Genomic DNA, 26,556 nt, shown 5'->3' on the forward strand with positions numbered 1-26,556 from the left:
GGGATCCCTGACAATCCTGCTCTTTGGGTTTCTCCTTGCTTCAGGTTTCCCCTTAGGTAAATGGGCACAAGCTTTCTCGCGGCTCCTGGGCGCCTCGCTGCGGGGGGAATTTACCTAATGGACGATGAGTGACAGTTTCCTTGAGCCAATCGTGGGAAGGGAAAGCCGGGCTTTCCTCCTCTCATAGTCCAGTCGCCGCGTTCTCCTTGAGTCCGCCGGGCGAGGGCTGGCCAAGAGCCTCGTGACGTCCCTTTTTTTGGATAGACCAATAGCAGCTGTTTAGGGGCGGGTCGTTTAGGTGATGGACAGCTCTATTTCAAGATGTCCGCCTAGCGCGGGGCCCGCCGGGAAGCTTTGAGGCGGTGCTGCGGGGGAATGGGCGGGAGGTCCTGGTTGATTTTATCCAATCAGTAGCCGCAATTCTTGCGATAGACGGGCAGTCTTTCCCATCCCAGTCGACTCGAGGGGGCGGGGCTCGACACGCCAGACTGGGCGGGTCCCTGCGCTTTAATGGGCGTCTACTTCCCCCAATTACCAAACGATCCTCCCGGACGGACCGCCTTCCCTGCCAATGAGATCTCTTGGCGGGGTTGCGGTGGGCGGGCCGTGGACCCTCCGGTATAAAGCAGTCCCGGGGGAGTGCGGAGAAAGGGGGGGGTCTCGGCGGCCGGAGGAGGAGTAGGTGCGGGTGAAGATGGCGGCAGCCGAGGCCGCGAACTGCATCATGGAGGTGAGCTCCTGGAGTGCCGCCGGGGGTGGGGGGTGGTGTGGGGTCGGTATTTTAAGACTCCGTCGTGGGAAAGGGTCTCGGAGTCGACCGATTGGGGCTGGAGGCCCCCAGGCGTGCGGAGGGGCCGCCGCCTGCTCCGGATCTGGGGTTCCGTTTGGGATGCGGATTACCTCGTTTTCGGGGCCTGCGGCATCCTGTCGAGCCGAGGGTCTCGTGCCCCCTCCCACGTGGAGGAGGGCTGGGGGCGCTTCCGGCCTGGCCCCCACGTGGCCGCGGCGCGGTAGTTGGGGAGGGGGTGTGCCGTGCCGGTGGCCCCGTGGGCTCCACGTGCGGGACAAAGGCCCCGCCCCCGGCCGGGGGAGGGGCGCCCCGGGGGGGCGGGGAGGAGGCTCCGACCCTCCCTCAGAGGCCCCCAGCCCTGCTCCCCGGGGCCCGCGACGCACACTGAGGGGTGGGGCTGACTTGGGGCTCTCGGCGGAGAAAGGAGTGCCTTGGGAGGGGCAGTTTCGGCCGACCCTCTAGAACCCCGATCTGGGGCCCGAAGCATCTGCTTAGGCATCGGTCCAGGTTTCGTGCACTCTTGGGTGGGGATTGGAAGAAGACGAAGAATTGGTTCCCGGCGGGCCCCTTAGTTTCCTGTCCCTGGATTCTCCTCCGCCCGGGGCTTCAGAACCTGGGGGATGGGGCATGCCCCTGTGACCTCCCTCTGGGTGTTGGGGGGGCATCTCTCGCTGAAGGAGATCCTTCCCGATAAGGTGCCGCGCACCCCCTTGTGGCCGTTTCTGGGTGTGTGGGAGGGACATCTTTTCATGGGGCGTGTCTCAAAGCCCCCCCTCCCCTCCATGGAGTCCTCATGGGCGAGGGGAGGGAGAGTCGGCTGGAGAGGGGATGTGATGGGATTTGGGCTGAGAGCGTGAGTCCCCACTGGAGTCTTTTCTCTCCTCCGCGCATTAATGAGGGTGGGGGATGATCCCCCCCTGCTGCTGCCTGAAATGGTTTCCAGTGAGGTTTGGCTCTTGTACAGGCTTGTGGGGGTGGCTCCCATCCTGTAGGTCAAGCCCCCCCGGGGCATGTCGGGCGCTGGATCACGGTACTGAGCAAAGGCCCCAGTGGGAAATCCCCCTTACCCGCGGCCCTGCTTCATGGGCCTCCTGAGTGACTTGGGAGGGTGGGGGGTGGGGCTCCAGGCCTAGTGGATGGATCATGCCCGTGACTTCCCGCTTCTTGGCTCCCAGAGTGTGGGCACATCTGGAGGAGATGTAATCTGATGGTGCCAGCAGTCCCCCAAGCCCTCCCCTTACCTCGTCACCTCTTCTGGAGTGGGAGGTCCGCTGCCCCCAAGCTGCCTACTGTGCTCAGCTCCTGGGGTCACTCCCATCCCCCTTGGCTCTCTCCTGGACCAAGGCCTGTAGGGGTTGAGGAAATGTTCCCCAGAGGTTGCCTCAGGACGAGGCCCCGCACCCAGGGTGCTGCAGGCCTGGATGGATGGGCCTCTGCGTCAGGGATAGGAGAGCCGAGGCCCAGAAACTCACAGTCCTCTGCCTTCCTGGCTAGAGGGGCAGAAGCGAGGGCGTCGGTACCTACTGGATAGCTAGGTACTTGAGAACCCAAGACAGGAGCTAGAGGCTGGGGTTCCACCTCTGGGGGGTGTGCTGTGTGTCACACCTCTTTTCTGGCATTCTCTCGGGCTGGAGAGTGGTTTGCAGGGGTGGCAGAGGCCTGGTGGGTACACCCTGCCAGCCTCCCTCCCCCAGCTCATGGCTCCCCAGGATGGAGAAGTGTGTCAGGAAGTGTCACCTAATCTGGGGGGATTAGATGATGAAGGGGAGCGACAGCTGGCAGTGCCATGTGCCCTGCGAGTGCCAGTGCCTCTGACCTGGATAGGGGAGGTGTGTGTGGTCAGGTGCCTGGCCAGAGGGGCAGTGTGGGGTGGGCCACCATCTCTCCAGGCTCAGCTGGGACAGACCCCCCTTTCCTTCTCTCCCCCACTTCTACCCCTTTGAAAAACAGCCCTGCCTCCTCACTCCGCTCCCTGCCACCACCCCCACCAAGGAAAAAGAAAACTGCAAGAAACACACCACCTGCCCTCCCCCCAAGAGCCCAGGTCCTGGCCGGGCCCTCCCCTGGCGCTCACAGTAGCTAATCCTTTCTCCCTGTTACTCTCTCCTAGAATTTTGTAGCCACCTTGGCTAATGGGATGAGCCTCCAGCCGCCTCTTGAAGAAGTAAATATCCTTTTGTGAGACCCTCCCCACATAAACATATCTTGCCACACATCAGGCCCTTTCTAGCCTCTGACGTGATCCCTCCCTCTTGCTTCAAACCAGTTGACCACTGCCCCCCGAAACTCCTGGTACAGCGCCCTCCAGCTTTGTGGCCCCCATCTGGCCTCCCCCACTGCTGTGGCTACTTCCTTAACTCCATCTCCAGCCCCCCTGGCCCGTCCCCGTGTCTGCCCCAGTTCTGCCTTCCCCTCCCCTCCCCAGCTGTGGGCTGAGCTAGTGACGGGGGCAGAGAAACTGGAGAGATGGTAGGCGTGGCTGAGGTATCTGGGAACTGCCCTGGATGGTGTTCTGGGGGGGTCCTGGATGAGGAAAATGGGGTTACGATGTTTTGGGGTTCCTCAGGGAGGTAAGATGGCAGGCGGGCCGTAGGGGTGCCATGGTATGGTCTGGAGGGAGGGTCTAGACTCTCCTAGGAGATGTAGGGCCTGAGGTGCAGAGGCTGTGGGGAGCCCCCCTTTGACCCACGCTCCCATCCAACCCCTTCCAGGTCTCCTGTGGCCAGGCAGAAAGCACAGAGAAGCCCAACGCCGAGGACATGACGTCCAAAGATTACTACTTCGACTCCTATGCTCACTTCGGCATCCACGAGGTGAGTGTGCACAAGGTTGAGGAATCCAGGGGGCTTTTATGTTGGGGAGGGAGGGGCTGTGCTGGATTTCCCACGCATGCGCACTGCATTGCACGGCTTTCCCCTGCAGCCAGCCTGCTGCCCCTCTCTGCTGGCAAGGGGAGGTATACACGCTGGGGTCACCTCTCTGTGCTGGTTGCCTTGGAGACCGAGGTTAGCCTAGCAGGTCTGCGGGGCCACTCTGGGGAGGCAGGAGTGGCAGCGCGCATGCGTTTGGAGACTTCTGCCCGCATGCGCGGTTGCTCGGTCTCTGCTGCCCTCTAGTGACCGGCGGTGGCACTACCCCTCGTGCCTGGTGTGCAGATGTTTCTGGACTTTTGTACCTGGAGGAGGTCCCAGGCAGCGGTTGGGGCGGAATCCTGACCTTTTATTAACATGTAAAATATACATAGCATAAAACTTAACCACTTTTAGGTGCACCTAAAGTGGCATTAGTTATTGTGGACTCTTGAAAGGGATCACAGAGGCTTGGAAGACAGTGATGGGACCTGGCCCGGACGGAGATTTAGTTTGAACAGTCCAGTGTTACAGAATAGGGGGGCGGGTGCATAGAAGGGAACTCACTTGTTCCGGGGGACGAGAAAGCAGGTAGACAGCCAAGCGCTGGTGCTGCAAACAGTGGGTGACAGGAGCTCGCTTTCTGCTGCGGGTGTGGGCCCCCTCATGTTACCTTTGTCCTGTGTCCCTCCTCCCCCAGGAGATGCTGAAAGATGAGGTACGCACCCTCACGTACCGCAATTCCATGTTTCACAACCGGCACCTCTTCAAAGACAAGGTGGTGCTGGACGTGGGCTCGGGCACAGGGATTCTCTGCATGTTTGCCGCCAAGGCCGGTGCCCGCAAGGTCATTGGGGTGAGTCTTCTGGGCGGCCAGGCGGGCTTTGGACTTTGGCCTGGAGGTTGGAGAGGGGCTCCCTGGGGGCTCAGGGACTGGATGGAGGGGGAGAGGGTTGGGGGCTAAGTGGCCTGGGAGGGTTCTCACCCTTCTTCCTTGGACTCCAGATCGAGTGTTCCAGCATTTCTGATTATGCGGTGAAGATTGTCAAAGCCAACAAGTTAGACCACGGTGAGCCCTGAGTGAACATAGGTTTGAGGGATGGCGTGGCTGCTTCCCCCGTCCCCAGGGCCCTTGACAAGGGGTGAGGGCTGCTGAACATAATTTCAGCCCTAACTCCCTTTGGGCTTGTGCCAGAATTTTATGTTGGGGCGATGAATGACGTCAGGTTCCCCCAGCAAGACAGTCCGGGAGATGGTAGGGGTTACGGATGTAAGGGCTCCTCGGATTCCCGCCACTAGAGTGAGAGGAAGCCCTGGGCACCTGTCATTTCACATTCTGAGCCGACACCATGCTCCGCGAGCCCTGCTGTGCACAGCGCTGGCGCCTGCTGAGGCGTCCAGAGAACACGGGCTTCCGCCTCCCCCGGCCCCATCACGCAGAGCCCCTGTCACAGCCTCAGAAATCACCCATGGTGGTGGCGGGTTTTGAGGCTCAGCTACCCAGGTGTCACTTCAGCTCATGGAGCTCAGAGGCAGCCGCCAGCTTTTCGTCTCTAAGGAGGGCTGTCCTGTTGGGGCCCCTGGTCTCTGGACCCCGCGGGGTTGATCTGGGCTGTCCCAGGCCCAGCTCCCATGTGCCGTCTGCCCCGCAGTGGTGACCATCATCAAGGGGAAGGTGGAGGAGGTGGAGCTCCCGGTGGAGAAGGTGGACATCATCATCAGCGAGTGGATGGGCTACTGCCTCTTCTATGAGTCCATGCTCAACACCGTGCTCTACGCCCGCGACAAGTGGCTGGTGAGGCCTGGCGGGCGGGGCCGCTTGCGCCTGCATCACCCCGGGGGCTCAATACAGGGGCTGGGTCCACAGGCCCCCGAGGCTGTGCCGGGATGAACTGACTGCCAGGAGGGAAAGCACAGCCCGAGGCATAGGCAGGGGCCAGCTGCTCTGCCCGCCTGGGGCAGGCGCCACTGAGACCTGAAGGAAGGTGGGAAGGAGATGCCCGGGCTCTGGAAGGGAAGAGGCTGCTGGGCTGAGACAGTGGCTAGGGCGCTGGTCCTGGGGCAGGGGTGCTCTGGCTCTGTGTGCGCCGGAAGAGCAGGAGGGAGCAGAGTTGGGATTGACAAGGGCGGAGGTCAGGACCCTTGAAGAGGCTGATGCTGGAGTCTATGTGGGCGGGCCCAGAGGTTGGCAATGGTGTGGCCCAGACCCCCGCTCTTAGTGGCTCCTGGCTTCACCCCTCCACAGGCTCCCGATGGCCTCATTTTCCCAGACCGAGCCACGCTGTACGTGACAGCCATCGAGGACCGGCAGTACAAAGACTACAAGATCCACTGTGAATGGCACCCCTGGGGCTCTCAGGGCTGGAGGTGGGGGCTCTACCTGTACCCACTGTTGGGCTCACCCCTCTTCCCTCCTGCCTCCCAGGGTGGGAGAACGTGTACGGCTTTGACATGTCCTGCATCAAAGATGTGGCTATCAAGGAGCCCCTGGTGGACGTGGTCGACCCAAAGCAGCTGGTTACCAACGCCTGCCTCATAAAGGTGAGGGGGCGCGTCTGGGGTTCATCTGAGGCTGGTGACTGACACCCCACTGCATCCAGTACTGTACCCGGGGCCAGCGGGTTTATACCTAGGGCTGCCCTGGGACCTGGGGGGGAGACTCGAGGTCACGGGCAGAGCTGGGCAGGGAAATGTCTGCAGCGAGTGAGGCGGGGGATGAGGCGGCCAGGCCCCCGAGGGGAGCTGGCAGGACTTTGCTGTGACCCCGCTGACGCTCTTAAAATGTTCTCGTTGGTGATCCATCAAGTAGGGAAAGTTGGGGAGGGGTGGGGAGCACTGTCGGGCGCTACACGAGGAGAGGTGGCTGGCTGGGGCGCACTCAGCGAGTCTGCCGGGGTCTGGGTGCAGAGCGGAGGGGTGCAGAGCCGGAAGCTCTGGCTAAACGCCCGGCTGGGCAGCGCGGACTCATGGCCTGTCCCACAGGAAGTGGACATCTACACCGTCAAGGTGGAAGACCTGACCTTCACCTCCCCTTTCTGCCTGCAAGTGAAGCGCAATGACTACGTGCACGCGCTGGTGGCCTACTTCAACATCGAGTTCACCCGCTGCCACAAGCGGACCGGCTTCTCCACCAGTGAGTGCCGCTGCCCGGTGTGGGGGAGGGTTAGGGCCCGCCAGGCCCGCCGGGCACTGATGTGCACCCCCCGCCCCCAGGCCCCGAGTCCCCCTACACGCACTGGAAGCAGACCGTGTTCTACATGGAGGACTACCTGACGGTGAAGACAGGCGAGGAGATCTTCGGCACCATCGGCATGCGGCCCAACGCCAAGAACAACGTGAGCCGCGGGGCCCCTCTGCCCGCTCTGGGGCCTGCCTGCCCTGGCCTCTGCTCGCGGGCCCTCGGGGTCTGTGCCGGGCCCCGGGACCCAGCTACGGCCAGACCACCTCCACCCTGACTTCCTGCCTGGACTTGGTCACAGGCTTGTCGGCTCAGATGATGCAGGGGCAGGCAGCCGGGTGTGGAGCGGCTGCTGGGGGCGCTGTCGAGCTTCCCATTCCCTGAGCAGGCGGGCAGAGAAAGTTCTGGAGTGGAGCCAAGGAGACTGAGTCTCCAGTGGCATCTGCGACCCAAGTCAGGGAGATGGGGGGCAGTATGAGCAGAGTAGCTTTCCAGCCCCCCCCATCAACATCAGAGACATTCTGGGTAGTCATAACTGGGGGAAGGGGTGCCACTGGCATTTAGGGGTTGGGGTTGCCACGTATCCCACAGCACAGAACAACAAATGCCCCAAATGTGAACAGCGCAGAGGTGGAGATCCCCCAACTAAAGCAACAGGGACAACCTGAGAGGAAGGATGGGGGTGCTGGGTGAAGGGAGGACTTGGCAGGAGTCCTTGAGGATGGGGCTGAGGAGGGTTGTCCGCCAGGAATCCTAGAAGGAGGGGAAGTGGGACTCGAGGGGCGGGATGCTCAAGTTCTGCTGTCAGGTTAATTTGGAGGGGAAGTGTGCTCAAGAGGGGTTCTTAGAAAAGGAGGAAGTGGCCCTTGAGCTGGTGGGCAGGGTCTCCTGTGTCACCCCACTGAGCTCTCCGGGCCGGGGCCCACGTGGGCGTGAGGATGTCCTGGGTGCTGTCACCAGCTGTCTGGGTTCAGGGCAGTTCTGGATGTGGACCCATTGTGGGGTCCCCAGCCTGGACGCGGATTGAGAGCAGGACCCCACTGGGCCTGGGGGCAGGAGGTACAGACAGCAGGAGGGCGCAGGGCTGGGCCTCCCCCTCAGGTGCTGGCTCTGCCTGCCCACCCACTCTCCCCTTCACGTCCCCCTGGCGTCCCTTCTCCCTACAGCGCGACCTGGACTTCACCATCGACCTGGACTTCAAGGGCCAGCTGTGCGAGCTCTCCTGCTCCACCGACTACCGGATGCGCTGAGGCGGCGCCGGCTTCTCCCCCGGCCGGGCCGGCCCTGCACGGGCCCAGGGGCTGCGGCCTTAGGTGGTTTTGGGGCTCCCCCTTCCTCTCCCTCTTGCAGAAGGGGGTTTTAGGGGCCTGGGCTGGGGGGGGAGGGCACATCGTGACTGTGTTTTTTCATAACTTATGTTTTTATATGGTTACATTTACGCCAATAAATCCTCAGCTGAGTCGGCTCAGCTTCCTGGGGGCCAAGGGGTGTGTTGGGGCTTCTTCAGCCGGTGCTGAGACGGCAGCCAGGAGCCCTGGAATGGCTCATGCAGGCCCCTCACTTCCCTCTTGTGTGCCCTGCCCCCGGGCCCTGTTCCCTTTTGTCCCACTGGGCAGGGTTCCTGCTCCTGGCTGCCCTGCTGGGCTGGAGAGGGGTGGGTGTGGGTTCCAGCGCAGCTGGGCCCTTACATTTCCCGGAAAGCTGGCTCCCCCGCCGCCCAGCCCACATGGATTCTCTTTGAGTGGTTTCCTGTCCCTAACTCCAAGGCTTGGCCAGCACTACTGGCATGGCCTTGCCCTGCCTCTGCCCCTGGGGAAGCTGAGTCTAGGGGTGCAGGTGTTGGGCGTGCCTGTTTCCTACCACAGCATGACTTGCCAGTTGGGGAGAGGTGGGTGGGGGTCTTGTGAAAAGATGGCTGCCCCTCAGCTCTGGGCAGCTGTTCTGCGCGTCTCCAGTGGCCCGTTCACAGAGCCCGGCGCAGGACCTGCAGGGCACTGTCTACCAGGCATCATGACGCCCTGGCACAGCCTCAACACTTGCCCACACCTGCTCTTGAGCTACTGCCCACAGTCCCTGTATGTGGCCCACGTGCCCGTAAGTCATCTAGTGCCCAAGACTCCCGGCCCTGCTCCTTTCCTGGAAGCTGGTGGTGTCGCCTCAGCCCGGTGCCAGCCTGCGCATCCAGAGAGCTGCCAGGTGTAGACCCAAGCGCACCGCCAGGCGACTGTTCGGTGGCCTCTTTGCAGGGGGAGGGGAAGGGGCCAGGATATGATCTTGCCTGTCGAGTGACAGGCCTAGACTCTGGCCTCAGTTTTCCCCACCTGCGGCGTGGGCGCCTGACTCAGGCGCTCCAACTCGGAAAGGGGGCGGGGCCGCACCGGGCTCCTCGCAATGGCCACCCACGTCTCGCCTCCATTTCTCCCGGCCTCCGACCTAGGGGACCAGGGCTGCGCGGGCAGGTGAGAAAGGCCAGTGGCGCCCACATGAGTGGTGCGGGGAGGTGCCGGCTGCCGCGTCCTGTGGGGCCTGGGCTCCAGCGGATTCTGTTGGAGCTCGGTCTCCACGCTCCCTCCCCAGGGCCACCGGCCTTTCTCACCTGCCGGGCACCAGTGTCCCCGCGGCAGGTTCGTACTGGCTCTGCCCCGCCCCGCCAAGGAGCTCTGCGAGAGAGGTGGTCACGAGCCCCAGCACCCCCAGCTATGGGCCCCGGGCCAGACCCCCTCTCTGCCCCGGGCAGCGTCGAGGAAGGCAGCGCAGTGCCCAGCTCACTGGGTGGCCCGGGCACGTCTCCGCCCCCCCCCCGCCCGGGTCTCAGCTAACCCGTCTGTGTACTGGAGCCTCGACCCCGCGTCTCCTGTGCCCGGACTCCCCTTGCTGGGCTCGCCCGGGGCCCTCCCCACCGCCGGGCCGCGCGGAGCGGGGCCCAGCGCGCTCGGAGCCGCATCGAGGGGGCTCTTATTTCCGTCCCTGCCCGGCCCGGCCTCCCGGTCCCCGCCGCGCTCCGGCACGGTCTCCCCTCGGCCCAGCATCTCCCGGTGACTGCGGCGGCGCCTTCAAGGCAGCCCGATGCCCGCAGCTGCGGCCGCCGAGCGCGGCGTGGGTGGGCGGCCCCGAGCACACAGCCCGCGCCCTCCCGGGTGCCCCGAGCGCGTGGCTTCACGTCACCCAGAGTGGGCTGCGGGCTCCGAGCTGGGCCTGGTTCCGTGAGAGAAAGAGACACGAGCGAACTGGGAAGCCCGTCGCCGGGGGCCCGAGGGCGGGAGGCTGCTTAGCTCCGGGACGCCGGAGGGCCACCCGGCCGGGGAGCGGGCGGGGCTGGGGTGCGGGGAGGGAGGGGATTGGCCACTGGGACTCCGGGGGGCGGGAGGAGCGCGCGGAGATTAGGAGGGGCGGGGACAAGGGGCCGAGATTTTGGAAGGGGGCGGGGATAAACCCCGGGCTTGATACCCGGCGAGGCACAGCGCGAGCCAGAAACCGGGGTTCCTGGCTGTTGGACAATCGGGGGCGCGCCGGAGCCCCGCGGGCTCAGCGACCAAGTCCCGGGCTCGTTGCACTAGAGCTGGACACATGCGAGTGGGAGCCTTGGGGCCCGGCGCTCTAAGTCGGGGATCGGGGCGTGTTCTCGGGCTTGGTCTTCGGGTGCAGAGTGGTGAGTACCGGGCCGCAGGGGCCCGAGCTCCGGCGAGGGGCCGAGAGCGGGGTCTGGGGCTGGGCGCGCGGGCCCCTCCATCACCCGGCCTCGCTGCTCCCCGCACAACCTCAGCATCCCTGACGGCGAGGCATGCGCAGTGGGGCGCTTCCCTCCCCCCTCCAGCCCCAGGCGGGGGGGAGGGGAGGCCTGGCCACCCCGGAGGGGATGAATTTAAGGACAACCTCCCTCCGATCCCTGCCCCCACCCGCCACCGCTCGGAATGGGAAGCGGAAATAGGGCGGCAGCGCCAGCGTCCGGCAGGTGTTCGTTTCCAGTGGGCCTGGGATAGCGCTGGTCTCCGGACCCCACAACTCGCCCAGGACCGGTTTCCGCCACCACCCCCGGACCCTGAAAGTCCCCTGCAGGGGAGGCACTGCCCCCGCACTCGCACCCGCACCCTGTTCTTAGCCCAGTCAGAAAAAAGAGCTTTACGCGACTTCTCCCTCCTCCCTCTCTATGCGTTCACAGAGGTCCCCAATTGACGTGTCCGGTGCTTAGGGAAGGGGGAGCCGGGGTCCTCCATTCCCGGGTCTGCGGGAGGAGGGCACCGGGGGCCTGGAGGATGACTCTCGCCCTGCCCCCCAGAGCGTCATGGCTGAAGCGCGCCAGGCCGAGGGGTTCCCTTCCTCGCTGACCTCGGACGGGGCGGAAGCGGAGCTCAGTGCCCCGGTGCTGCAGGAGATCTACCTCTCCGGACTGCGCTCCTGGAAGAGGCATCTCTCCCGTTTCTGGGTGAGGAGGGCTGCGGCCTGGTTTTCTCCCTGGGTGCCAGGAGCCTATATTCGGCATCCTGATGTCCGAGACCCTATCACCACCCCAGGCCCCCCAGGAATTTCAGCGTCTACTTCCAGGTCCCCTTAGAGCCCTTCCTGGATTCTCTGGGGCTCGCTTTCAGTATCCTCAACCTCACCTATGGGGAACCCCTATTTAACCTCTTGCACCCAATACCTGGACAACCCACCTCCTTTTCCCACACCACCAAACACAACTTCCACCCCAATTTCTGCAATGCCTTCCCCTTCCCTTCACATGCACCTGTTACCTTAAGCTTAATCTTTAGATTCTAAGCTCGTTGCTCCATTTGCAGAACCACAAGACTCGATCAAGATCTTGAGTAGCCTACACCCCAAATGCTGAAGGTCTCTCCTTTCCCCGGCCCTCGCTCACTGGGTCTGAGAAGGCCCTCCTTGCCCCTGCTCCAGAACCCACAGTCCCCCTCTGCGGGGTACATGGTAGCCTCCCTACTTTTCCAAGCTGAGTATCCTGTCTTCATTTGCCAACCTGCCGCCCCAGCTCTGGAAAAGCCAGATTCCTGCTCTGTGCTCCCGAATGCGTGCATCCAGCATCTGCCCCGCCTGTGTCCGGACAGGTGTCCCGGGCTCCGGACTCCGGTTCCATCTCTCTCTGGAGTATCCCCGCTGGTCACAGCCTCTCTTGATAGAGGTCTTGAACCCCTGTGGGGTCTGCCAGGACTGAGTTTGAATCCCGCTCCGCATTTGCTGGCTGTGTAGCCTTGGACAAGCAGCCTCAGTTTCCCCACAGGTAGGAGGGGGTGAAGACAGTACCATCCTCAAGGATGATCAAAAAGATTCAACACGTTCCTGCACGTGAACACTAACCAAGCCTGGCCAGTGGCAAGGGCTGAGTAAGTGTCAGTGCTTCATTCATTCAATGACTATCTAGGGAGCATGTAAGGACCCCCCACTGTTGGGGGCTCTGTGGACATGGCAGGGAGCAAGAGAGACAGAATCCTGCTCGGCAGTGAAGATAAACAAGCAAACGTGCAGTGTGTGAGATGGTGATGCAGGCTCGGAGAACAAGGAGGCGGCAGGAAGAGGGCGCTGGGGGCTTGGAGTAAATGAAGGACCAGCCCAGGCTCAGGGATTCTTTCCCTGCGGCAGCTGAGCGGGCTGATGGGCACCTCGATCACCATATTGGTTGACAAAATACAGCCATCTCATCCAGTGGGTAAAGAACCACCACCCCAGAGCCCCAAAGAGCCCCTCCAGCCTTGCCCATGGGGCCCCCAGGCCTCCGGCCAACCCAGCATCTAAAGGTTTAACATACACATACACATGGAGGAAAGTGAGGCACAGAAAGGAGAAGTCACTCGGGTAGTTAGTGACAGAGAAGAGATGAGTCCACAGTGTGGGCTCCAGAGCTCAAGTTCAAAACCATGGTCTCCAAGGTCTTCCATTCACTCAATGTGAGAAGGGCCTCCCTGGTGGCGCAGGGGTTAAGTCTCAGCACTATGAAGCTATCAGCAGCCACTGCAGCACCAGTTCGATCCCCGGCCAGGGAGCTACCCACATGGCGCAGCAGACCTCTCCTGTCTCCCCGCTGCTCCCCTCAGCAGTGGATTTCAGTGACTCTGCTCCCCACTCTATCTCTGGTGAATCCTCTTACCCCACATACCTCTGGCCTACATCCCAGCTCTTGAATGCATAAATAAATGGAATAAATCTTTTAAAAAAAATGTCATCTGTAGCTCACATCGCTGAGACTGTAGTTAGTGACCTAGCACTTTTATTTATTCCATGGCTATGGAGTTCTAGAAGGTTTGCCAAGCTTCAGACCTGGCTGTACATGGGGAATCGTTTTAATTTCAGGGTCCTTGTCCCACCTGAAGAGTAACCTCCTCCAGGGAGCTCTCCTTGACTCCCTCATGCTAAGCAACCTGCCACCACTGGACTCCTGGGCCTTGTCCTACCACCATTACCATTTGTTTCACTCTGCACTAACCTCCCTGATGGCAGAACCCAGGTCTGTCTGTTCCCCACTGGATCTTGAGCACCCAGCTCAAGATGTTCGATAAACGTTCAATAAATGTCTAAGAACAGGGCCTAGTGGAGGGGATGAATGATTGGATGGCTGCCCTTTCCTCCCTGCAGAATGACTTCCTCACTGGTGTGTTCCCCGCTAGCCCTCTCAGCTGGCTCTTCCTCTTCAGTGCAATCCAGCTTGCCTGGTTCCTCCAACTGGATCCTTCCCTAGGACTGATGGAAAAGATCAAAGAATTGCTGCCTGACTGGTGAGCTCCCACACTTCAGCCCAGTGACCCCTCTAGCTACTCTCCCTCAACCCAGTAAACTTCTCCATCAGTGAGGCATGCATGATAAAGGAAAGTTAATTTTGGAGACTTAGTTTGGATCAGATTAACAAAGTTATAGCATTGGTAAAAAAGGAGGTGATGATCTCCCTTCTCTTTGCATAATTTCCCATCCCAGCTGCTTCTTGCTGAGAGGAATGGTTACAACCTAGGAAATAATAGCAAAAGTATAAGCTCTGCCAGCATCTAGCTGTGTAAGCAAGAATGGCAAGATACTTTATCATTCTTCGTGTCACGATCTTCATCTGTAAAATTGGGGTAATAATAATTGCTTCTGGGCCTCCATGGTGGCACAAGGGGTTAAGCACCACACTATGAAGCAATCCGCAGCCTCTGTAGCATGAGTTCAATCCCCGGCCGGCCAAGGAGCAGCCCACATGGCGCAGCAGACCTCTCCTGACTCGCCCCCTGCTCCCCTCAGCAGTGTGTTTCAGTCATTCCTCCTGTTCTGTTCCCCACTCTGTCTCTGGTGAATCCTCTCACCCCCCGCACCTCTGGCCTGTGCCCCAGTTCTTATGCGCATAAGTGGATGAATCTTTAAAAAATAATAATAATAATTGTTTCTTAGGATGGTTGGAAGAGTTAAAGATTTATTTACTGAAATACACTGCTGAGGGCCTCCCCAGTGGCGCAGCGGTTGAGCGCTGGCTTTAAAAGCTGCCCGCGGCCTCTACAGCGCCGGTTCGATCCCCGGCTGCTCCCCGGCCACTGGCGGAGGGTCCCACATGGCGCACAGACCTCTCCTGCCGTCCGCTGCTCTCCTCAGCAGTGTACATCGGTCCTTCTGCCTGCTCTGCTCCCCGCTCTGGCTCTGGTGAATTCTCTCACCCTCCTGCGCTTCTGATTGTACCCAGTGCTTGTATAAATAAATACATAAATCTTTAAAAAATAAAAAAATTTAAAAAAAGAAATTAAAAAAAAAAGAAATACACTGCTGAAATACACTGCTGTGGAGAGCAGCGGGCGAGTCAGGAGGGGAGCGGGTGAGTCAGGTGAGGTCTGCTGTGCCATGTGGGTAGCTCCCTGGCCAGGGATCGAACTTATGCTGCAGTGGCTGTGGATAACTTCATAGGTTGCGTCTTAACCCCTTGCGCCACCAGGGAGGCCCTGGAAGAATTAAACAAAATCATGTAGGTGGAATATTCAGTATGGTACTGGGGGCCACTAAGTGGGAGTGGTTGTATAATTGCAGTAGTGGCTCTCATTTTTGGGAAAGGATTGGAAACCAAGTGCAGGTGAAGTGACAGTTTCTTACTCTGGGGTTAGTCCTCCTGGAGAAGGACTTTCAGATCTGTGCGGACAGCTCCAAAGGGCAGATCCAGGATCAGAGGTAGAAATCTCCAGGGGGTTGGATGTACTTATTCTACAGAGGGGCGGTGAAGGGCCAACATCCTCTAAGTGGGATTTGCTCATATTTATCTGAGTGCAGCTTTGCAACCATGTTCATTCAGTGTAACTTTAGACCAACGTTTCCTACACTGGAGTTTGTGTTGGAATCACTGGAGGGCTTGCTGAAACACTGACTGCGGGGCTCCTCCCCAGGTGGTCTTAGTAGGTCTGCGTGGGACCTGGGAATTTGCATTCTCAGCTGACTCCCAGTTACAGGCTCCACTTTGCAAAGCGCTGCCTTGGAGTATAATGTGCTCTCTAGGAGTGGTGGAAATACCAGCTCCCACTCCTACCAATTTCCATGGGAAGTGTCTTTAGAAGCTCAGTGTTCCCACAGTCCTGGTGGTGGGCTGACAGATCCCGCCTACTTCACAGAGAGGAAACTGAACTTCCCTGACTGCCTCTAATTCCACAAGCTGTGCCTCTGACAACCAAAAGACCAGGGTCGGGGGTTTATTAGGAAAGGCAGGGCTGGGTGGGGGCTGAAGGGGGGTTGGGTTCTGAGGCCGAGGCTGAGGCCCAGGCCCATCCTATCTCTTCCCACAGGGGCGGACAGCACCACAGGCTCCGAGGGGTCCTGGCAGCAGCACTGTTTGCATCTTGTCTTTGGGGAGCCCTGATTTTCACACTTCACGTGGCCCTGCGGCTTCTTCTGTCTTACCACGGCTGGCTCCTTGAGCCCCATGGAACCATGTCCTCACCCACCAAGACCTGGCTGGTATGCGGGAGGCAGAGCCTGGGTCGGGTCTCCCTCTCTCTGGGTTTCCACCTCCCCCCTTCCATCTCTGCGCCCCCTCTCTCTCCCTCGCTGTCCCGTTGTCCCGGTGGGTGGCCACACACCGCCTGGCCCCAGGCCTCAGCCCCAGCGAGGGGTTTGCTGATCTCCAGGTTTTGGCTTCCGTGCAGGCCCTGGTCCGCATCTTCTCTGGCCGCCACCCCATGCTCTTCGGTTACCAGCGCTCCCTGCCGCGGCAGCCCGTGCCTTCCGTGCAGGACACTGTGCACAAGGTGGGCCCCATGTCCCGGGGATGGGGCAGGGCCCGACCCCCGAGGCGGGGGCTGCTGACCTACCCTCTCCCCGGCGTCGCCCCGCAGTACCTGGAGTCTGTCCGGCCCATCCTCTCAGACGAGGACTTCGACTGGACGGCCTTCCTGGCGCAGGAGTTCCTGAGGCTGCAGGCCTCGCTGCTGCAGTGGTACCTGCGGCTCAAGTCCTGGTGGGCTTCCAATTACGTGAGTGTCCCTCCAGGAAGGCCAAGGTTCTGAGCCCGCCCTCCGAGGCCTGCCCCGCCCCTCGACACGCCCACAGCCACGAGCCCTGCCGCGATTGGTCTTCGCCGCTGACGTACCCTGAGCCCCGCCCCCTGCTCCTTGTGCTGAGCCCCGCCCTCGCGCTCCCTTTTATTTATTTATTTTAAAGCTTTATTTATTTATGCATACAAGAAACTGGGGTACAGGCCAGAGGTGTGGGGGGGTGAGAGGATTCACCAGAGAGTGGGGAGCAGAACAGGCAGATGTACTGAAATCCACTGCTGAGGGGAGCAGCGGGGAGACAGGAGAGGTCTGCTGCTCCATGTGGGTAGCTCCCTGGCCGGGGATCGAACTCCTGCTGCAGTGGCTGCAGGTAGCTTCATTGGTTGCGTCTTAACCCCAGCGCCACCAGATGCGACGATATTCCGACTTCCTCCTTACTGCGCAATGTTCTCAAACCTTTCATCACCTGCCTACATTTTGAACCCCGCCCACCAGGCTCTAGCTTTTGGAGCCCACTTTCTACTAATGTAAACTCCGCCTCCAGGGCCCGCTCACCTCCAGAGCCCCGCCCCAACCTCCAGGTATTTGAACCAGAAATCTGGCATCCAGCCTCTGAGTCTCTGCCCTGTCAGTCAGCCTGCCCACAGAATAGTTCTACTCCTCCCTCACGACACCTCCAAATGGACTTCTAATCTAAGTTCAGGAGCGAAGCCCTTGATTGTTGAGCTGAGCTGAGGTCCTTCGGAAACGAAGACACAGATCACCAGGTGGGATTTACCCAGACTGGGCCTTAAAGACCCCCTATTCCGTGGGAGTTTGTGATGAGTTGGAGGGGACTGATGGGGTGGGTCAGAGGGGGCCTGTGCTGCATGAGAGAGTCTGGGTTTCAGGAGGAAAAAAGTATTAGAGCTGAGCCTGGAGGGTTGGAGGGAAATTGAAACTGCCTAGTTGGTAGGAAGGAGGAGTGAGAGCTCTTTCAAAAATTAAATTTTTTTAAAATTTTTTTTTTAAAGAGGCAAGTATTTTATTTATTTATTTGTTTATTTGTTTATACATGCACTGGGTACAGTCAGAAGCACGGGAGGGTGAGAGAATTCACCAGTGCCAGAGCGGGGAGCAGAGCAGGCAGAGGGACCCAAGTACACTGCTGAGGGGAGCAGCGGGCGGCAGGAGAGGTCTGCGCGCCATGTGGGACCCTCCTCCGGTGGCCGGGGAGCAGCTGGGGATCGAACCGGCGCCACAGAGGCCGCGGGCAGCTTCACAACCCAGCGCTCAACCGCTGCGCCACCAGGGAGGCCCTCAAAAATTAAATTTTTTAGGAGCCTCCCTGGTGGTGCAGGGTTTAAAGTCAGCACTACCAAGCTATTGGCAGCTACTGCACTATGAGTTCGATCCCCAGCCAGGGAGGTGACGCTCAGGGCGAAGCAGACCTCTCCTGTCTCACCTGCTGCTCCCCTCAACAGTGTGTTTTAGTAGATCTGCCTGTTCTGCTCCCCACTCTGTCTCTGGGGAATACTCTTAGCCCCCACACCTCTGGCCTACACCACAGTTATTGTATGCATAAATAAAAATAAATCTTTAAGAAATTGATTTTTTAAAAGTGTATACACACATACACACATACTTTATATGTACACATATATATATATATTCACATACTATATATAGTGTATTTATATCACTGTCTGTCTAGCTCATTTATCTATGTTGGTACCTCTAAGGTACTGACATTTATAACATACACCATTATCTTGAGTCCAAAAAGAAAGAAAAAAAAGCTGAGCCCAGCTTGTCTTCCAACACAGCACTTCATTATCACTTAGACTTTTTATATAGGTCGATCCTCGTTATTTGTGGATTCCGGATTTGCCTGTTTGCCTGCTTGCTAAAATATATGTGGAGCCCCCAAGTCAACCCTCTGGCTGGTTCCTGCTCATCGTGTACACACGCAGAGCACAGAATATTCCAGCTGACTGATAAATTCCAAGCTGAGGTGGAAGAAAGTGTTTCTTGCCCCTGTTTTAATTCTCACACTGTCAACCAGTGTCCTATATGCTATCTGTTTAGTTTCACATTGTTTGCATCTTGGGGCTCTTGGTTCATTTTGCTGTTTTCAGTGACCCCCAGAGAGACAACTGGCAGCTGCCTAGAGGCTAAGTGCAGGAGGCTGGTATTTTCTGCTTACTTAGATTGTGTCCAGTCCCGGCTGCTGTAAAGGATGCTCCAGCAGACATCATGGAGCATGTAATTTTTTGAGTTGTTGGTTTCCTATTCTCTGGCTAGATATCAAAGCGGGAATGCTGGGTGAGAGGGTAGCATCATTTTAGAGATTTCATTTTTTATTACAGTAAAACATGCAAAACAAAATTTGTCACTTCACCATTTACGCGAATGATCTCAGTGGAATCATACACTATCTTCTTGTGTCTAACCCCTGTCATTTAGCACAATGTTTTTGTGTTTCCTCCACATTGTAACCTGCATCAGAGCTTCATTCTTTTTTATATTGCTATTAACATTGCATTCTATGGACAGAACACATTTTGGTTATCCATTGGACTGCTCATGGACATTTATTTATTTATTTTAAAGATTTATTTATTTATGCATATGAGAACAGGGGTACAGGCCAGATGGGTGGGGGGTGAGAAGATTCACCAGAGACAGAGTGGGAGGCAGAACAGGCAGATCTACTGAAATACACTGCTGAGGGGAGCAGCAGGCAAGACAGGAGAGGTCTGCTGTGCCCTGATGGTCACCTCCCTGGCTGGGAATAGAACTCGTGCTCCAGTGGCTGTGGATAGCTTCATAGTGTGGAGACTTAACCCCTTGCGCCACCAGGGAGGCCCCTGCTCATGGACATTTAGATGATTGTAGTTTTTTAAGTCTCAGATGGGATTGTTGCATGTTTTTCACTTGACAGCTTGTCTTGGCACTCACTCTGTGGCAGTTGTTCTTTTTAACAGCCGTATACTATTCCATAACCTCCATTCTTGGGGTTTAGCTAAGTAACTGATCTATTGATGAACCTCTAGGTTTTTGCCAGTTACTGATCATGATGGCCTTCTTTATCGAGCCCCACCCTTTCTGTTCGACACAGCAAGGTCTTGGGGGACTCACAACTTCCACTACCTTCTTCCCATTCTCCCCCAGCTATCCCAGCTGTGTGTCTTTCTGCCCCACTTACAGGTCAGTGACTGGTGGGAAGAATTTGTGTACCTGCGATCCCGGAACTCGCTGATGGTGAACAGCAACTATTATATGATGGTGAGAAGGGGAGAAAGGAGTGAAAGACTCAGGAGGGGTGGGGTTCATAGTTCCCCAGGCTGAGCGTTGAGGCATCTGGGTAGAATGCAGGATTTGTGACTATGGCCTGAGTCACTGTCTGAAACTCAACATCCGGCCTTCTGTAGGGGCCAGGGCCTGTGTTTGAGGTCAATGCCTCCCCCATCAGGAACGAACCTGATCCTCAGCATTTTTCTCTCCCCTGGGCTGGCCTCTAGGATTTCCTGTACGTCACCCCCACGCCGCTTCAGGCCGCTCGGGCAGGGAACGCCGTCCATGCCCTCCTCCTGTACCGCCACCACCTGAACCGCCAGGAGATCCTGCCAGTAAGAGCCCCCCGCTGCCCCACCCGGGGGCTGGAGGGGAGGCTGGGGGGCCACGTGGCCCTGGAGGCAGTTCACGAGCCCACACATCCTGCAGACTCTGCTGATGGGGATGCGGCCCTTATGCTCTGCCCAGTATGAGAAGATATTCAATACCACCCGCATTCCTGGCGTCCAGAAAGGTGAGACCCGCTCCCTCTCTCTGACAGAGGCCCAACAGTGAACTGACTGACACTGTGCACTCCTGAGCCAGCCACCCGGGTTAGCATCCTGGCTCCACGGCTCCCGAGCTGTGTGACCTTGGGCTGATTATTATCCTTCTGAGCCTCAGCTTCCTCACCTCTAAGTGACTGCTTAGACGGGTGTAAGCCACACGGGGAATGCCCAGTGGGTGGTCATCATTCGCATTCCCGGGTGTCCAGCCCGCGCCCCCACACCTCTGCTAACGCCGCCCCCAGACCACATCCGCCACCTCGGAGACAGCAGACACGTGGCCGTCTTCCACCGGGGCCGATTCTTCCGCGTGGGGACCCACTCCCAGGGCAGCCTGCTCTCCCCGCGAGCCCTGGAGCAGCAGTTTCAGCGAATCCTGGATGACCCCTCCCCTGCCTGCCCCCACGAGGAGCATCTGGCGGCCTTGACCGCAGCTCCCAGGTGAGCGCCCGAGGGCAGCGGGCCCGGAGGCAGCCAGCGCTGAGTGGGGAGGCCAGAGGGGGCAGGTGGTGGAGGCGGGCCCGGTGGAGGGCCACCTGGCTCAGGCACGTCCCCCGACAGGGACATGTGGGCCCAGGTGCGGAGTTCGCTGAAGAGCCAGGCCCAGGATGCCCTGGAGGCGGTGGAAGGGGCTGCGTTCTTCGTCTCACTGGACTGTGAGCCTGCAGGGCTCAGCAAGGAGGACCCCGCAGCATCTCTGGATGCCTATGCCCACGCCCTCTTGGCTGGCAGGGGCCACGACCGGTGAGTTTGCAAGAGCGTGGACTCCTCCTGGTCCTGAGACCCCAGAACACAATATCTAGACCTGGGATACTGGTTACCTGACAAGCAGCCCCTGAACCCCAAGACCTGGGCAGTTTCCAGATCCAGGGTCTCCCCAGATCAGAGAACCCCAGGTCCAAGGCTTCTGAGACCTGGGACCCAGAGAATCCCCCAGGCCCTGCACCTCAGACCCTGGGACACCAGCTCTGATCACCACCAAACCGCTACACCTAGATCCTCAGATCCAGAATCACCCCCTCCCCCTACCACAACCCCAGGCTGGGAAACATGGAATCGTTGGACCTGAATGCAAGTGTTCCAGGCCCAGGACCCCAGATCCAGGACCCCCAGACCATGAGGCCCTCAGACAACTTCCTGGAGGCCCACCAGGCATCATTCTGATTTCTGAGGTCCCTAGGAGACTCCCCCTAATCTCCAGCACCCTGCAAACCTTGAACTTTTCTCTGAAGGTTCTCTCAAAGTCCACCAACTCTCCAAACCCTAGTGACATTTCTGAGACCACCCAGAAACTCCCAGTCTCTGAGAGATCCCACTCCACGACCCCAGCCCTAATTCCCAGATCTTCCCAAGCTGAAGTCCCCGCATGTCCCCCCCAGAGGACCCAGAGTTCCTTCCTGACCTCGCTCTTCGGTTCTCACTGTGGTTTGGCAAATCCTTCTACAGATGGTTTGACAAATCCTTCACCCTAATTGTCTTCTCCAACGGGAAGCTGGGTCTCAGCGTGGAACACTCGTGGGCCGACTGCCCCATCTCAGGACACATGTGGGAGGTAGGGTAGTCAGTACCCCCAAAACCCCATCCAGGGACCTCCCTGGTGGTGCAAGGGTCAAGTCACAGCACTATGAAGCTATCCACAGCCTCTGCAACAGGAGTTTGATCCCTGGTCAGGGAGGTGACACACGTGGCACAGCAGACCTCTCCTGTCTCCCCCGCTGCTCCCCTCAGCAGTGTATTTCAGTAGATCTGCCCGTTCTGTTCCCCACTCTGTCTCTGTTGAATCCTCTCACCCCCACCCTGCACCTCTGGCCTGTACCCCGGTTCTTGTATGCATAAATAAATCTGAAAAAAAAAAAAAAACATAAACAAAAAAACCAAAACCCTTCAGGGGCCACCCTCCCCATTCTCAAGACCTTCCTCCCAGGGTGTTAAGGCCAAAAGAAAAAGGAAGACTCAGCGAGGCAGAGACCTTCCTTTGACAAACAGGCAGTTGGGGCTCAGAGAAAGGAAGTGATTTCCCCAGCGTCACAGCTGCGCCTTAGAATGAGGCCATGAATCCAGAATGTTTGAGGTCCAGGGTGAGGCCTGGCACCCGCACCACAGTAAGTCAGCGTGCTCTGCCAGCGCTGATTCGCTGTGTGACCTCGGGCGAGTGACTCTCCTTCTCTGAGTCTCAGCTTCTTCAGGTGAAGAATTGAACCGGCCCTTACCTTGAAGCTCCCGTCCAGTCCTAAGCACCTCTATTCTCTTTAGCCCCCCAAACACAGGGGATGATGTCTGCACCCCCGGGGGTCCTATTCTTCCATGGTGTTGCATGGGGGGTTGGGATGGGACTTGGGGTGGGGGTCAGCATATCTGAGGATGACCCAGCTAAGCCGTGACTCCTCCCTGCCTGTGTCTCATTTGTAAAATGGGTTTTGTTTTCTCCCTTTGAGGATTTATGCACAAGAAACTCCCAACTCAGTGGAACCTCAACCCTTCAGGCCCATTCATGTCCACATAACAGTGCTCAGGGGCTGCCCCTGCCCCCAGGGACTCAGGAAGGGAGGTGCCTGGCTAGAGGCCCTCGGTCCTGGGGAGGAATCTGACAGCCTCTGCTCCTGCCTAGTTCACCCTGGCCACAGAGTGCTTTCAGCTCGGCTACTCAGCAGACGGCCACTGCAAAGGCCTCCTGGAGCCCACGCTGCCCCAGCCGCAGCGCCTGCACTGGGACCTTCCAGACAAGGTAAGGCCAGGTCTCTGGTCTGCTCTTCCAAGTCCCCAAATTCCAAACTTTGATGTAAAATTCATTGCCACCTCCAAGCTCAAAATCCGCCCCACTGCAAACCCACACCCCACTGCCTATCAAGCCAAACTCATCCCCAGCCTCCATCCCCAGCCCTGACTCTAACCCTAGCCCTACCCCCAATCCCATCCTTAACGCCCCCCACGTCAACCCAGTCCTATCCCACTCAAACCCCAAATTCGTTCCCGCCCCAGACTCATCTCCATCCCCAACACCATTACCATAGTTAATTCAATCCCATCTCCAACCCTAACTCCATCCGCAACCCAATGAATCCCATCCCCAACCCATCCAACCCCCAACCCCATCCCGTACTCCAACCCCAGCCCATCCCAACCCCAGCCTCTTCCCCAACTCCAGTCCGGTCCGTATACCCAACACCATGCCCATCCGGCCCCTACTGCATGCCACCTTCACTGCCATCATTACTGCCACCTAGAGCCCAGCCCTCCGGCTCCATTCTCTTGTCTGATGCATGCATGTCCACATTCCACCCCAGCCCAAGCTCCACGCCCTCTGCCTCCAGCACCACTCCCAATCCTCGCCCCTCATTCCTCACTCCCTTCTCCGGCAGATCCATCCATCCATCTCTCTGGCCCTGAGGGGAGCCCAGACCTTGTCTGGAAGCATCGACTGCCATGTCTTCCCCTTCTCCCACTTCGGCAAGAGCTTCATCAAACACTGCCACCTCTCCTCAGACAGCTTCATCCAGATGGCCTTGCAGCTGGCCTACTTTCGGGTCAGTCGGGCTCCCAGTCCCCCTCACAGGACCTCAGCCACTCTGGGACCCCAAGACTTGCCTCTTCCATCCTTTCAGTGACGCTTCTTGGTCATTGCCATTGTGGGTCCGCCCTTTTGGGAGGAGGCTGTATGTCTGGACAGAGGTGGCTCAGATCTGTGCAGACCTCCCGAGCCCCGTGACAGGTCCTCTCCTCCTTATCCACCAGGACAGGGGTCAATTCTGCTTGACTTATGAGTCGACCATGACTCGCTTGTTCCTGGAAGGCCGGACGGAGACAGTGCGATCCTGCACGAGGGAAGCCTGCAACTTCGTGCGAGCCATGGAGGACAGAGAAAAAACGGTGGGTGAGGGCCTGCTCTGAGGCTTTCCTTATTTGCACATTCTCAGGCATTGGTGGAGCATGTACTGATGGCCAGGGCCACGTGGATATTAGGGATAGGGGGGAGCCAGGCCTGGTCTCTCATCTTAAGGAGCTCGCTAATGTGGGGAGACAGAGGGAGTTCAGCTTAGTCTCCATGGGGCAGCACCCGAGAAGGATCCGCGATTGCACAAGGAAGCTCTCTTTGATTCTTTAACCTCCAAGTGTGACTTCCATTTGTACAATTCTTCATGTGCCCTTTCTGCTCAGAACCACCCCCCCACTCCGCCCCACCCCAACACCTCTTTTCCCTCTCAGGCACTACCTATGAGGCATTGTGATTCAGTAGAAGGAGCTTGGACTCTGGAGTTAGACCTGGGGGTCCAGCTGGTTCTATCTTGCTGTGTGCCCCTGGGCAAGTGAATTTCCCTCTCTGAGCCTCGGGTTTTCTCTCTGTACAATAGAGCTTCTATCTCTGCCTTGCAGGGATGTTGCAGGCTGGGTGGAGGCCGGGGGTGTGACAGGCCCCAGCAGTAAGCCCACTTCCTGTCTTTCCATGACCTGTGACTTCCCGCGGGGACCCCAGATCCCACAGTGCCTCGCCCTGTTCCGCATGGCGGTGGACAAGCACCAGGCCCTGCTGAAGGCAGCGATGAGCGGCCAGGGGGTCGACCGCCACCTCTTCGCACTCTACATTGTGTCCCAACTCCTGCACCTGCAGTCGCCCTTCCTGGCCCAGGTTGGGGTGCAGGGAAAGAGTTAGAGACAGAAATGGGGAACCACGGAGAAGGGAGGCTCGGAAGGGCAAGGATGGTAAAGTTGGACAAAGGGGGCGGCAGCGAGGAGGAAGCCTGGGAGACTGGACAGGAGAAAAAGGGGTGGAGAGGGCGTGGCCGCGGGAGGGGGCGTGGTCGGATGGGCGTGGCCCTTCGGAAGGGGCAGGGCCGACCAGGGTGTGGTTACCTGAGGGGAAAAGCCCCACCGCAGACCTGGCACCTTTAGGGGAACGAGGCCGGCAGGGAAGAGGTCAGGAAGGACCACGGCTGCATGGAGTGGGGTTGGGCCAGGGTGGCGTGGACCTGCGGGTCCGTGTGTCTTTCCTGGACGCGGGCCCGCCTCCTGTCCGGCAGGTCCAGTCCGAGCAGTGGCGTCTGGCCACCAGCCAGATCCCTGTGCAGCAGACGCACCTGTTTGACTTCCACAACTTCCCCGACTACGTCTCCTCCGGCGGTGGATTCGGGCCCGTGAGTGGGGCTGAAGCCTGGAGGGAGGTGGGGCTGGGGATCTGCGCTCCCGGGTAGTGGGGGAGCAGAGGGCTGGAGGCTGCCTGGGTCCTCTCTCCCTCCCTTCCAGGCTGACGACCACGGTTACGGGGTTTCTTATATCTTCATGGGGGATGACATGATCACCTTCCACATCTCCAGCAAAAAATCAAGCACAAAAACGGTGAGACACACGTCAGTACAGCCTTGTCTTCTCCCTCAGACCCAGGAATCCAGGGTGATTAGACAAAGAGGGCTTCAGCAAGGAGGAAGCCTGGGAGATGGGAAGAAGAAAAAGGGGCAGAGAGGACGGAGCCATAGGGAAGGCGGGTGGTGGGATGGGTGGAGGTGCAGGGAAAGAGTCAGAGACAGAAGTGGGGAGCCACGGAGAAGGGAGGGTAATGCGGAGCAAAGGGGGCCTCCAGGGCCTCCTCCCTCAGTCCTGGGGACTTTCGGCCCCCAGCCCCTCCCTCGCTCCCGAATTCCAGGCTCCCCGGCTCTCCTACCCCAGACCCAGGCATCCGGGCCCACAGCCCTGTTGTCTTTCAGCCCCGAGCCTCTCCCAGCAGCCTGAGGCCTGATGCGTCTCTCCCTCCAGGACTCACACCGGCTGGGGCAGCACATCGAGGACGCCTTGCTGGACGTGGCTTCTTTGTTCCAGGAGGGACAGCGTCTTACTCGTGGGTTCAGAGGGCTAAGGGAGGAGAGCTCGGGACACAGGTGTAACTCTCTCCCTTACCACATCAGCGCCTCCAGGCCAGCCACGACATCCAGCAGCACTTGAGCCTTCCAGTGGGGAGCTGGTCTCCCTGGGAACTAAGGGGATGGTCGCTGTGGCTGGGCTGGTGCAGGACAGAGACAGCCTGTTTGAGTTTGGAAATCCCACGTCTGTCCAATAAAGGTGCGGGAGCTGGAGCTGGTGTGTGGTGTGCACTGTGCCACCGAGCTGGGCAGGGCGGGAGAGGAGCGGATCAGGTGAGGAAGAGGCACGAGCCCTTCCATCTCTGGGCTCAGCTGTGAATCCCCAGTTTCAATCACAGCTTCAGCTACAATCCCCCAACACCTGCCCGTTTGCATCATTCCCCGCTTCAGCCACACCCACCCCAACCATCCGAGGACAGTCCCAATCTAGCAACCCCACATGTTCTCATCAGACCCCAACTCCAACAGCCCACCCCAAAATCAGCTCCCAACCTAAAGATCTGGCGTTAGTCCACCTACCGCCATTGACATGTTCCAAGAGAGCCCCTCTAGATGCCTATGGCTCAGCAGCACCCATTCCCACCTCCACTGCAACCACGGCTTCAGCCCTCATGGCTGGGAAAAGC

At 58.9% G+C, this 26,556-nt stretch overlaps 2 protein-coding genes across 6 annotated transcripts; both read left to right on the plus strand.

The window, feature by feature from the left end:
• Window positions 1–694: 694 nt before the first annotated feature.
• Window positions 695–8,147, plus strand: PRMT1 (protein arginine methyltransferase 1; the record flags this gene model as incomplete). Of its 2 annotated transcripts, XM_084257832.1 has the most annotated exons (11): window positions 695–730; window positions 2,901–2,954; window positions 3,502–3,603; window positions 4,340–4,495; window positions 4,645–4,708; window positions 5,292–5,434; window positions 5,885–5,972; window positions 6,065–6,180; window positions 6,622–6,772; window positions 6,853–6,974; window positions 7,984–8,147. In XM_084257832.1, 11 exons carry the CDS (start codon window positions 695–697, stop codon window positions 8,065–8,067), a joined length of 1,116 nt encoding a protein of 371 aa, XP_084113958.1. In that variant the 3' UTR covers window positions 8,068–8,147. The 2 variants fall into 2 exon arrangements, with proteins under 2 accessions (XP_084113958.1, XP_084113959.1); XM_084257833.1 differs by lacking the exons at window positions 2,901–2,954; window positions 5,885–5,972; window positions 6,065–6,180.
• A 2,952-nt stretch (window positions 8,148–11,099) lies between these two features.
• CPT1C (carnitine palmitoyltransferase 1C) lies at window positions 11,100–26,085 on the plus strand (the record flags this gene model as incomplete). Of its 4 annotated transcripts, none has more annotated exons than XM_084256693.1 (18): window positions 11,100–11,240; window positions 13,400–13,539; window positions 15,553–15,724; window positions 15,913–16,014; window positions 16,102–16,239; window positions 19,450–19,527; window positions 19,764–19,871; window positions 19,966–20,050; window positions 20,327–20,522; window positions 20,643–20,825; window positions 21,528–21,633; window positions 22,690–22,806; window positions 23,441–23,605; window positions 23,814–23,948; window positions 24,553–24,711; window positions 25,103–25,210; window positions 25,320–25,412; window positions 25,827–26,085. In XM_084256693.1, the coding sequence occupies 18 exons, from the start codon at window positions 11,100–11,102 to the stop codon at window positions 26,010–26,012; spliced, it is 2,412 nt and encodes an 803-aa protein (XP_084112819.1). In that variant the 3' UTR covers window positions 26,013–26,085. The 4 variants fall into 4 exon arrangements, with proteins under 4 accessions (XP_084112819.1, XP_084112820.1, XP_084112821.1 ...); XM_084256694.1 differs by having other exon boundaries at window positions 19,797–19,871; XM_084256695.1 differs by lacking the exon at window positions 23,814–23,948.
• Window positions 26,086–26,556: the final 471 nt, after the last annotated feature.

The sequence above is a fragment of the Talpa europaea genome (genome assembly GCF_964194135.1).
Source record: "Talpa europaea genome assembly, chromosome: 16".
NCBI classification, from domain to species: domain Eukaryota; kingdom Metazoa; phylum Chordata; class Mammalia; order Eulipotyphla; family Talpidae; genus Talpa; species Talpa europaea.